At 38.2% G+C, this 13,157-nt stretch overlaps 1 protein-coding gene across 2 annotated transcripts in view; it reads right to left on the minus strand.

Annotated features, from left to right (window-relative positions):
• Acbd3 (acyl-CoA binding domain containing 3) overlaps positions 1-12,496 on the minus strand; it is a 37,047-nt gene extending 24,551 nt beyond the window's left edge. Inside the window, exon 1 of one of the 2 annotated variants that reach the window (XM_078022918.1) lies at positions 12,135-12,496. In XM_078022918.1, coding sequence (XP_077879044.1) covers positions 12,135-12,420 — 286 coding nt within the window. In that variant the 5' untranslated portion in view covers positions 12,421-12,496. The remainder of the gene's footprint in view (positions 1-12,134) is intronic. The other variant, XM_078022917.1, reaches the window with a different exon arrangement.
• Between the last annotated feature and the right edge of the window lie 661 nt (positions 12,497-13,157).

Below are 13,157 nucleotides of genomic sequence, written 5' to 3' on the forward strand. Positions count from 1 at the left end.
GAGCTTCTTTCTGTCTGTCTTTCTTTCTTTAAAGTTCTGGGGATTGAACTCCAAGGTGCTTTGCCACTGAGCTACATCTCTAGCCCTTTTTATTTTGAGACAGGCTCCAAATTGCCATCCTTTGATTTAGTCTCCAGAGTGGCTGGGATTATAGGCATGTGCCATTGGTGCCTGCCTTAGGTTTTTGTTTTTTAAAATAAAAAAGGCCTCAGTTTATATCATTTTATCTTGAGCTTTATATAAGAAAAAAGTGCTTGCTAGTGATTCAAGAAAAAAAGATGTAGTGAGCCTGAAAATGACGAGAGTACAGTATTTTCACCTTTTCTTAAAAAAAAAAAAGATATAAATTTGATGAAAATGGTTGTATTAACCTAAATTATTGTCAATAAATATAAAATCAGAACTGTAAATGTGGCTCAGTGGTAGAGTGCTTGGCCCAGGTTCAATCCCCAAGCACTGCAAAAAGAAAAAATAAACAACATATAAATAAGATAAAATTAGATGGAATCTTCTCTGGAAGGCTAATCACTTTTCAGATTGGTCAAGTAATGGCAATTTTCAAACATACACACATTCTTTTTGTGGTAGGGACATGATCTGAGATGGACTAGTGGGTGTGAAAAGTTTTTCTTAATCAACAACCATCATAAAAGTTATTTGTAAAATAGCTTTTTTAGTATTATACAATAACTTATAATATTCATAGATTAGAGTCATATTTTTTGATAAGTAGTATAAATATAAATGGTAGTCAGGGCTGTAGGAGAGAGAGTATCCTTTTCCCACTAGAAGATAAATTTACTTCATTTTAAGCATCTGGTAGTTCCACTATATGCAGTGGATTATGGGAAACGGAACATTAAACAAGGAAACTACCCATCATTTAGCAAAGTGTCAGTTTAACCCCGAGTACCAATAGGAGGGTAAGAGCTAGGTCTTGGGAATGTTATATTAACATAAGCCCATTTTTATGACTGTCAGAATTAAGGACATGTTACAAATTAGAAAAATATTTTTTTTAATATATTTTCAGTGTTAGCCCTGGTCAAGTATTCTCCTGAGGATTACACAAAACAGATTTGTCTACCACCATGATACCCCCCCCCAGCTACATGTTTTGCTCACATGCATTAATCACCAAACCAAGCCCAACAAATCTCACTAAAGAAATCAACTTCAGCAGAGCATGGTGGCATACACCAATCCTAGTGAAAGACTGAGACAGGAGGCCAGTCTCAGCAACTTAGCAGGGCCCTAAGCAACTTAGCAAGACTTTGTCTCAAAATACAAAATAAAAAGATCTGTGGAGGGCTAGGGATGTGGCTCAAGTGGTAGCACGCTGGCCTGCCATGCGCGGGGCGCTGGGTTCAATCCTCAGCACCACATACAAATAAAATAAAGATGTTGTGTCCACCGAAAACTAAAAAATAGATATTAAAAATTTCTCTCTCTTTAAAAAAAAAAAATGAGGGCTGGGGATGTGGCTCAAGCGGTAGCTCGCTCGCCTGGCATGCGTGCGGCCCGGGTTCGATTCTCAGCACCACATACAAACAAAGATGTTGTGTCTGCTGATAAATAATAAATATTAAAATTCTCTTAAAAAAAATGATCTGTGGATGTGGCTCAGTGGGTAAGGACCCCAGGGTTCAAATCCCTGATATAATAAAGAAAAAAAAAAAAGAAAGAAAGAAAGAAAGAAAGAAAAGGAGGAGGAAGAGAAGAGGCGGAAGAAGAAAAATCAACTTTATGGGTCAATTTTTGTGACAACAAGCAAAACTGTACCTCCACTCTTGTGAATTTCATTGGCATTTTCACTGAATCTTTTATATACACTTATTATTTTTAAGAATCGATCTATAATCATTCCTTTATACCTTGTTACTGAATCTTCAAATTAATCATTATTTTCTTTTTCTTTTTTTTTAAACATACACAGCCTTATATTTTTTTTAATATTTTTTTTTTAGTTTTTGGCAGACACAACATCTTTTTTTTATGTGGTGCAGAGGATGGAACCCGGGCCGCACGCATGCCAGGCAAGCATGCTACCGCTTGAGCCACATCCCCAGCCCCAAATTAATCATTATTTTCTATTAGGAAAAAAATTTGTCTCAAAAAAAAATTAAGGAAAAGAAAACATGACAGATGTTAATACCAATAATTATTTTGGAAAGACTGGATTATAGATTAATTGTATTTTCTCTATTCATTTTTTTATTTTCCCAAATTTTATTCAATAAGCATATATATCCCCTGCCCCTTTTAAACAAAAGCTTTTTTCCTTTTTCAATGCACTTTTAAAAAGTCAAAGCATGGCTCATTGGAAGAGTGTATACTTAGCATGTACAAGGACCTGGGTCCAAATCCTAGGAACAAAAAAAAATAAAAGGTCAAATCAATGTTATCTTCAACCTTTGGGGCAAAACGAAAAGATAAATTATTCTCCTGTGGAATAAACAAAACCCAGGAGGCTACGCTAATCCTAACTACCTTTAATATAGCATATGCTACCGATGTTCTAAACTTCAAAGAAACAGAAAAATAAAAATGCTTTTTACCATTTTGGACTGGGTTGTGGCTCAGTAGTAGAGCACTTGCCTAGCTCTACCACTGAAGCACCGGGTTCTATTCTCAGCATCATATAAAAAAACAAATAAATAAAATAATTGTATTCTGTTCACCAACAACTAAAAAAACAAAATAAGAAAAAGAAAATGCGGGCTGGGAATGTGGCTCAGGCGGTAGCGCGCTCATTTGGCATGCGTGCGGCCCAGGTTCGATCCTCAGCACCACATACCAACAAAGATGTTGTGTCCGCCGAGAACTAAGAAATAAATATTAAAAATTCTCTCTATCTCTCTCTCTATCTCTCACTCTCTCTTAAAAAAAAGAAAAAAAAGAAAAAGAAAATGCTTTACCATCTAAATTGCTTGGCAAATTATTAGTATTACAAAAAGAAAAAAGGCGTCTCTCTTTTCAGATGACTCCAGTTCACATATCACAAGTGTTTGTTTAAGTCTTTTTAATTAGGTAAGATAGTTAATCACTGCAAAGTTATTTAGTTCTATAGCAACCAAAACTAAACACAAAAATATGTTTGTAAAGAAGTTACAGAGCTATTTTTCAGATGCAAGTGTGAAAAGATCCTTATTCTGATCAATGAGAAAGTAGTACTTCTGTTACCTTAAGAAGCATGACTGCTAAGCTAGCCCTTCTCAACTGAACTAAGATCACTAGCGGACATTTATCTAGCAACAACCATAAAAAAGTTCCTTTCCATTTCTATAAAACTGAAAAGCAATAGGTTAAAAATCTATTTTACCTAAAGGAGACTGTCTAAAGTCCCTAGAGGCTGGTGAACTAGACCAACTCCTCCCACAGCTCCCATTCCCCATGCTGGGGATCAAACCCAGAATCACACATTAGGCAAATGCTCTATCACTGAACTGCATCCCAGTCCCCAACAGCTAATTTTTTATGAAGCCTACAAGTTAAAAACGATTTTTACCTTTTTAAAAGGGTTACAAATAATGAAGAGCAAAAACAAAAAACAAAGCATATGCAACACTTACTATATATGATCCTTAAACCCTAAAGTATTTACTATCTAGCCTGTTATAGGAAAAGCTTGTTAACCCTATACTCGAGGAAGAAGTAAATTCAAAGGGCCAAAATGATTTCCAGGAAGTTTTAAAAACGCAAATATAAATAAAAAGTTAGAAAACATACAAATAAAACATCCAGTTAACATAATAGCCTGAACACACACATTTATCTCCAATCATCAATGAAATCCTACTAAAAGAAATAAGCCAATTTACAGAACTCTGAGGAAGTTCAGAAACCAAAGGCATCAGATTCTTAATAAACAGGAATTTGTTTTAAAGTCTATATAAGAAGCATACAGCCACTCTCTATCCCATTTTGTATAATAACCCCAAACAGGCAGATGGTTACCTTGCTCCTATTTCAACAGAGGGCTTTATCTTTGCTATAGAAAATAAATCGTTCCCAGTCTAAACTTTGGTGCCCAAACAAATGTGATAGTAAAATACAAATTTTTAGAAAGACATGGTTTTAAAAACTGTAATCCTCATGCACTCTCTTCTCAAGAAGCTACTGTGGGTATGCATTTCCAGTGTATTTCCTTTGTAAATAGCAAAACAAAGGAAAACAAATGATTTGGGTAAAAAGGAATATGACAGAACAGAAGGTAAAAGTAATCAACTTCCAGGATGCCACATGGGCAGAAGAAAACTAAGACTGAATCAAGAATTTAAGGGCAAAAAAGACATGACTTTTCTTTTTCTAAAAGATCTTAATTGGCTTTTTGGAGGGTACTGGGATCGAACTCAGGGGCACTTAACCACTGAGCCACATCCCCAGCACTATTTTGATTTTATTTAGAGACAGGGTCTCACTGAGTTGCTTAGCACGTGCTTTCGCTGAGGCTAGCTTTGAACTTGCGATCCTCTAGCCTCAGCCTCCAGAGCAAACTGGGATTATTATTATTTGTGTGTGGGGGGCTGGGGATTGTGTGTGTGAGGCAAGCACTCCACCAACTGAGCTATATTCCCCAGCCTGGCTGGCTTTATTTTTGATTCTAGAGTTGGAAGTATGTCCTGATGTTAAAAAAAAAAAGAAAAAAGGGTAAGTTAACCTGAGGATGAAGAAAACAAATAATTGCCTCTACATGAAAGACAAAAATTTGTTCAAAGAACCAAAATGCAACCAAAATACATGTTCTGTCCCAATTATAAATAATATAAACAGCCGACACTAATTCGATCATAATTAATTACAGTCCGATAAAATTGCTGAGGATGACCTCAAATTTTTGATCCTCCTGCCTCAGCCTCCTAAATTGCTAGGATTACAGGTTTGCACAACCATACCCGGTAGAAAACAGACTTCAAATAAAACCCATCCCTAATTAAAATAAATCCTTATTAAAATTAAACATGGGGCTGGGGTTGTGGTTCAGTGACAGAGTGCTTGCTTTACATGTGTGAGGCACTGGGTTCAATTCTCAGCATTACACAGAAATAAATAAAGGTCCATCAACTAAAAAAATATTTTAAAAAATTTAAAAACACATCTTCACATTTTTTAATTAAGAAAAAGCGTAATTCACAAATTCTTATACTATTTAAAAGAAAAGACTAATATAGGGCAGAATGCCTGACTCAAGGAATATGAAACACTTTGAAAATTACTTAGCGCGTACTAAATAATAAAAGTTTTAAGACTTCCTCCCCATTAATTCAACACACCCACAATCAATTTTTGGCAATTCCTCCTTTTTAACAACAAATGCAGCTGCCAGTTGTCAGGTACTGTTTAGAGAATGTGTTGTGTATATATGTACCTGTGTATATATGTATAATTTTTATAATTCTTACAACAACCATTTGAGAAATGAAAGCACAAAATGTTTAAACAATTAAACAGTGGAGGGAGAAAAAACAACCCAGAAGTATTGACTCCAGCGCTCACCTTCTAAATACTGAGCCACTGTGGCTCTCAATTTAGTTAAATGATAAAAGTAAACATCTTTCTGGGTGTTGGCTACATGATTGTGTTCACTTTATGAAAACTCAAGAAACTATACACTTGGAATCTATGCTTTCTTCTGTGTGACACAGAAGAGGCCTCAAGCAAATTTTAAAATCATTTACATTAAAAAATACACGGGGTGCTGGGGTTGTGGCTCAGCAGTAGAGCTCGCCTAACGAGTAAGGGGCCCTGGGTTCGATTCTCAGCACCACATAAAAATAAACAAAATAAAGGTGTTGTGTCCAACTACAACTAAAAAATATTTTTTAAAAAATATACACAGGGGCTGGGAATGTGGCTCAAGTGGTAGCACACTTGCCTGGCATGTGTGGGGCACTGGGTTCGATCCTCAGCACCACATAAAAATAAAATAAAGATGTTGTGTCCACCGAAAACTAAAAAATAAATATTAAAAAATTCTCTCTCCCTCTCTCTCTCTCTCTTAAAAAAAAAAATACACACAGGGCTGAGGTTGTAGCTCAGTGATAGAGTGCTTGCCTTGCAAGCATGAGGCACTGGGTTTGATCCTCAGCACCACAATAATAAAATAAAATAAAATAAAATAAAGGTACTGTGTCCACTTACAACTGAAAAATAAATATTAAAAAAAATTCTTAAGATGATACTACACTGCAGGGTATGGTGGTGCATGCCTGTAATCCCAGTGGCTTGGGAGGTTGAGACAAAAGAACTATAAATTCGAGGCCAGCCTCAGCATCTTAGCAAGACCCTTTCTCAAAATAAAATCTAAAAAGGTTTGAGTGTGTGGCTCAGTGGTTAAGCGCCCCTGAGTTCAATCCCTGGGACAACAAAAAAAAAGGCACAACATATACACCTGGGAAATTGAGGCAGGAAGATTCCAAGTTCTAGGACAGCCTCACCATCTTGGCAAGACCCTGTCTCAAAATAAAAATGAAAAAGGGTTGGGGATGTAGTTCAAAGAAAGGGCACTTGCCTACCACGCATGAGGCATGGGTTCAATCTCCAGTACTGCAAATAAAAAATAAGGTACAATTTACCCCTTGCCCAAAATAGTATAATTTGAGCATCAATAAGAATTATCAATAAGAAAAAAATGAATAAAAATCACATGTGTAAAGGCATGAGTACTTCATGACATAAAAAAAAAGTGTAACTTTTTTTGGCTGCTGGGGGAAAATTCATTATTTTGAAAACTAGTAAATAACAAGAAACAAATTTTATCTTTCCTATTTGAACTCCACCCTAAACCAACGAGTACATGAGGAAAAGTATTTCAGTAAAGGACAAAGAAAATATCACCATTTAAAAATCCTTAATAAATTAACAGATCCAGACATTATCAATGGCCTTAACATCACAAAAGGATATACAACTTAATATTATCTGCCTCATGAAGAATGCACACAATACAAAGTAGTATTGCCAGAAAACCAGAACTTGAATCTAAACTATCTAACTTTAGGAAATACACAGATGAGGAAAACAAACAAACAAACAAACATTTTAAGCTGCCTGGATGCAATCAACAAAATCTAATGAACCACCCACTTTCTTTTTCTTTCTGTTTTTGGGGACTATGGACTGAACCCAGTGGTACTTTACCACTGAGCTACATCCCCAATCCTACATTTTTTTAAAAAAAATTTTGGTAGTTGTAGATGAACAGAATGTTTTTATTTTATTTGTTTTATTTTTATGTGGTGCTGAGGATCAAACCCAGTGCCTCACACATGCAAGGCAAGTGCTCTGCCACTTAACTATAGCCCCCAGCCCTCCCAGCCCTATATTATGAGACAGGATCTCGCTAAGTTGCTGAGGGTCTTGCCAAATTGCTGAGGCTAGCCTCAAATTTGTGACCCTCCTGCCTCAGCCTCCCAAATCCCTGGATGACAGGCATGCACCATGAACATCCAATTTCTTCAACAAACAAAACGTAAAGGAACTAAGGGATGGATGTGTAGATCTTTTTTTAAAAAAATTTTTAATATTTATTTATTTTTTTTAGTTTTCAGCAGACACAACATCTTTGTTTGTATGTGGTGCTGAGGATTGAACCTGGGCCGCACGCACGCCAGGCGAGCGCGCTACCGCCTGAGCCACATCCCCAGCCGGATGTGTAGATCTTAACTGAATCATCATTTAAATAAACTATTTAACAAATTGTTATGAAACTGGAAATTTTATCCTTTGGCTAGACATTTGATACGAAAGAATTATAAATTTAAAATTTTTCTATGGGTGATAATGGAATTGTAGTCAGTTTTTTAAAAGGAGTCTTTGCCAGGCATTGAGGCAAGAGGATTTCAAGTTCAAGGCCAGCCTCAGCAACTTAGCAAGATCTTGTTTCAAAATAAAAAGGAATCTTCATCTTTTAAAGATAATTAAATATTTAGATAGCTTGAGAAGTCTGGAGCAGGTCTGGCTGGGTAATTGGTACAAGGGGAATCAATGCACTATTCTACCTCCTTATGTGTATGTTTGAAATTCTCCATAGTAAAAAGTTAAAATTTAAATTTAAAAAATTAAAAATGTTACATCTACTTTTCGTTTACAACAAATAAAATCATCATCATCATCATTACATTAGCTAAATGTAGACCTCCCAAAAGGTCTAATATATTAGTAGAAATGGAATTTAGCAATAAAAGAACTCACTTTTTTTTTTTTTTTTTTTTGGTGAGGGGAGGGAGATGCCAGGGATTGAACCCAGGCCCTTCCTTGCTCAAGCTAAGTGTATGCTCTACCACTAAGCTACAATTTGTTAAACAGTTTATTTAAATAAGGTTTCAAATAAGATCTACACATCTTTCCCACCCCTTTTTTCCTATACATGTTGTTCATTGAGGAAACTGGGTGCCCATGGTGCCTTCCTTCCCAATAACTTGGGAGGCTGTGGCAGGACTCATTTCTGATTTGCCCATTTACTTAAGTCCATTAGGATTCTCCCTCAATGCATTCAGATTTTCAAAGCCAAAAGCAATATTATTTAGGAATTCTCTCACACTTATTTTACAGACATTTGGGACTTTCTAGAACATGATCATGTTTAGAAAACCAACTTGGATCTTTCCATTAGCCTTTTATATTTTCATGTAAATATAATGAAAAAGTTCAATGTGATAAGGCAACTAGCTAGGTTGCTTTGAATATTCTCTTCAGCGTATCACCAGAAAACAGAGATCCCATTTGTTTTTATCTCCTGGGGTGCAAAGAACTATATTCGGAATCAGACAGACTGAGAACCAATCTCACCTCTTACAAATAAAAACTGAGCCTGGTGCGGTGGCACATGCCTGTTATCTCAGGTAGTAGGGAGACTGAGACAGGAGGATAACAAGTTTGAGGACAGCCTCAGTAACTTGGGAAAAAAGCCCACAGCAACTTAGGGAGACACTCTCAAAATTAAATAAGGGGGCTTAAAAAGGCTGGGGATATATATCCCCAATAGTATATCCTTGGGTTTTAATCCCCAGTACCAAAAAAAAAAAAATTAGAATTAAATTTTTAAAAAGGCTTGGGGACGTAGCTCAGAGGTAAAAGACCCTGGGTTCAATCTCAGTGCCAAAATAACAACCGAGTGGCTCAGGCAGATTCCTCACCAGAGAAATGAGAATTACACCTTTACAAAAGGACTCACAGGAAGATTAAACAAATCTTGTATACAGCTTTCACAATAGTACCTAACATTTAGTGAACATCTGCTCAACATATTGGCAATCATTAGTTTGGAATTTTAAGTTAATGTAACTAATCTAACAACTTAATGTAATGTGGCAATAAAGTATTAGAGACAGAAAAATCCACCCCCTTCATAAGAACTCTTAAAAACCAAAAATTTACTTCTGCAGGTCAACTTCATCCAAGAAGCATAAAACCTATATGCTCTGGATCCCTTCAGTTCTCTAACAACAACAAAAAAACAAAAACAAAAAAACACCACAACAACAAAATACTTAATTTTGCTAAAATTGAATTAGGCCAACTTTGCTCCATCCTTTAAAAACCTTTAATGAGGGGCTGAGGTTGTAGTTTAATGGTAAAGTGCTTGCCTCGCATGTGGGAGGCATTGGGTTCAATCCTCAGCACCACATAAAAACATATAAAGATACTGTGTGTTCATCTACAACTAAATAAATATTAAAAAAAAACTTCAATGATTTTTCACCAATATTCTGACAAAAAGGACCAATTATTTACAATAGCATTCAACTCTTACGAGGATCTGAATTAAACCTCTAAAGCCATCTCTCTCCACCAAACTACTTCCTACTTGTCACTTCCCAGACATATGACTTGGCCATTCAGGTTCCTGACCTTCCCAATTTAATGAAATGGCACCACTACCTCAATCTTTCATACTACTGTCACTGGGTCTTTAACTCCTCTTTAGGACTTATAGGACCTAATAGATCCTAATGAGCTATTCACTTACAGTGGAAAACTAATTTAAAATATTAACCATAATTAAGGATGCAATAATGCCTAAAACTTAGTTGGTATTAACTTACATTTACCTGTACTTCCACCTATTATTCACTTTTTTATTTATTTCTGTGCAGTGCTGGGGATGGAACCCAGGTCCTCACACATGCTAGGCAAATGCACTGAGTTACACACCCCAGACTATATTATTTAACTTTTACCTTCACAAAATTAAGAGGGTAGTTGACATATAGGCTCAATCATTGGCCTATGACTACTGTGACAAGATTACTTTTACATTCTTCCTTTTTCTTTTTTAAACAGTTATTGTATATGTCTCATATGCTGCCAGTATCTTCATTGATATCTCATGTAATGTTCCATGCAGAAAGGTAGCTTTTAATTGCTAAAGTTACTTCTCTTGTTTAAGTATTTGGATATTGCTTTGAAAACTTAAGAAATGAATGAACCATACCTACCAAAGAAGCTTTTGTTATTAAGGTGACTATAACTAGGCTCCCCAAAATATGGATTTCCCCTAGGATTTCTCCCACTCAATAAAATGTTAGGTTTAGATCACTAAAGCTTAAATCTGAGATATCAAAGAACTAGAATCCAGAGGTTCCTGACCTTCAAGGCAATGCTATACTCCACCTTATACAGTACTTTAATCTTTCAAAGTAGATGTTACTACTATTTTCAAATAAGACAAACTAAAAAGATGAAATTACCCATTTTGCTTTTAGTCATGTGGCAAAATTAAGAATTAAAAGTTGATTCCTTTCTACTCTTAGTATCTACTACGATATACTTGATTGGAAAAATAAATTCCAAGAATAAAATTTTAAGGTAGAACATAGTTTCCCAAAGTGTACAGAAACTACTAGATTTGCATGTGTGTTAATACATCATACCACAGCAAACTCTAAATTCAAGCCAGTGACCTCAGAGGTCAAGTGATCCAAAATCCATTAGCCATTATTAATTTCCCAAGCTAGCAAGTATACAAGGGCTGAATTCATTGTGTAATGACAAAGAATATTTCAAGGGTAAGCTTTTTAATAAAAAACGCAATGAATTCGGAATGCTCAAATGTTCTGTATGATTTACAAAAGAGAAAGCTTCATTAGTTTGCACAATTAAAGTTATTTTGAGAGAAAACATGTCATTAACATGTATCACTAAGCTGAACTACTCAACTTCAGCCAGTAAAAATGTGTACTTTAAAAGGTATTCCTTCTGGGAAAACTGTCATAAATATGCTGTTCTGGAATGTACGTGGAACCTAGCAACCACTTTTAAAAAGTTTCATTTGTGGATGTCTCTCCTTGCCCTCCGCCCAAGAAAGACATAAATATCTTTAAGAATCAAACTAACGGTCATCAGTCTTTCCTATTTACAAAACCATGTGACTGGTCTCTCCACCATTTGACTAAGTGAATCACCCACTTTAAAGAAAATAAATAAATAAAACACTTAGAACAATATTGTTCTAAGAGAAGAGACATTTCAATTAATTATGCGAGAGGCACAGAGGGTACTTTTAGGCTTTACTCTGAAAATTAATTCTTCCACATTAGTTACTAGATAAAATTTTAACCATTCAGAAGCTACTAGAACATTGTGGACATCTCTTCAGAATTTGACAAGGTGGAAAGCATAAATGAGTTTAACACTTCACTTTTTTCTCTTCCACATCAATACTACCAGGGACCAGGTCCTATAGTTCCCCAGAATGGCTGGAATGGGTATGTATGTGGAACCTATTGAAAAATTTCTTCCACTGTAGGAAAAGGGTAAAAATCGGTGGAATCCTAGGTGGCAAACCATGGGAAACAGGAAAAGGAAAATATCGGTAAAGAAAAAAAGCAATCCCAGAATAGGATCCTCTGGGAGAGAGGTTTCATTCTTCCATCCTGGCTCACGGAAAAAGGAGAAGCTAAATCAGGTAAAATGCTGCTAAAGCAAGGTTCCAGGCCCCTCAGGGGTGTGACCTAGTCCAAGCTAATAGTGACAAACTTCAGGTACCCCCAAGGAGGGAGCCCTGCTCTGGTCACCGGGCCTACCATAGGCGGTAGGAATGAGGAATGAGACTCGTCCGGTCACCCTAGGGACCACAGCCCTGGCTCCCGGTGCCGAGCAGAGGCGGCGGGAGTGGGGGCGGCGCGGCTCACCTCGGAAGAAGCGCAGAGCCAGGCCGTACAGCTCTTCCAGGCCAAAGCCCCAGCGCTGCTCCAGCCGCCGCGCCTCCTCCGCCGCGCCCACAGCAGCCGCCTCCCCGGACTCCGGCTGCTCCCCTGCGGCGCCCGGGCTCCGGCCGGACCCAGGAGGCGAGGGCGGCGGCAGTGGCGGTGGCAGCAGCGGGGCGCCCTCTGCGCTGGGCCGCTCCTCCGGATCCGGACTTAGCGTGAGGCCGTCGACCGATACCTCAAGGCGCTCGGCGTTCAGCACCGCCGCCATCTCCGGGTGCTGCGCCTCCTCGGCGGGGACAGGCGGCGGCCACGTATCGACTTCCTGCTGACCTCTGACCTCCGCTTGCCGACACCGGAACTTCCGCTGCTAAGGAGGATCCTGGGCCCCCCAGAAGGGCTGAGGCCTGGTGCCCCGCCTCCTCCGGAACCGTCGATTACGCCCCCTCCGCGACCACTAGCCGTCGCCTCATCTGAAGCTGGTCTCCACCGCCTCTCCCAGCCATCACCCGGCACTCTGTGATGCTAGTTTTTGCTATGAGCGGCTGCTACGCCCCAAAACCCCCCGCCCACGTCCCCCAGTTGGGTTCAGCGGCTATTCAGAGATCGCCAGGGGCGGGGTCAGAGGAGACCCGCGCGAGGGTTAGTGCCCGGAGCGTGACTGTGTAGACCGGCAGGCGCCCCCACCCACCTACCCGCCCGGGCAGAGACCCTTCACTTTTTGTAGAGGATTATGTGGTTGGAGGAGCTCTTTTTGCCCACCAGTTTTGTTGGTATTTACAGAAACTTTGAGGAAATGAAAGGCAAATACTTTTTCTTTAAAGAGGAAACAGGATTGCTGAGAAATTAAGTGGCTTCTCTGTGTTGGTTGTAGATTGATAGAACTTCTGGTTTTGCAGGAACTGAACCTCACGTAATTTAGGGGACTCTTACTGGGGGAAAAAAATACAAAACAATAGAAGCAGGAGAGTAGGAAAGTGAATATATTTAGAACGAGAAAGAATTCAC

This window comes from Ictidomys tridecemlineatus, chromosome 10 (genome assembly GCF_052094955.1).
Source record: "Ictidomys tridecemlineatus isolate mIctTri1 chromosome 10, mIctTri1.hap1, whole genome shotgun sequence".
Classification (NCBI taxonomy): domain Eukaryota; kingdom Metazoa; phylum Chordata; class Mammalia; order Rodentia; family Sciuridae; genus Ictidomys; species Ictidomys tridecemlineatus.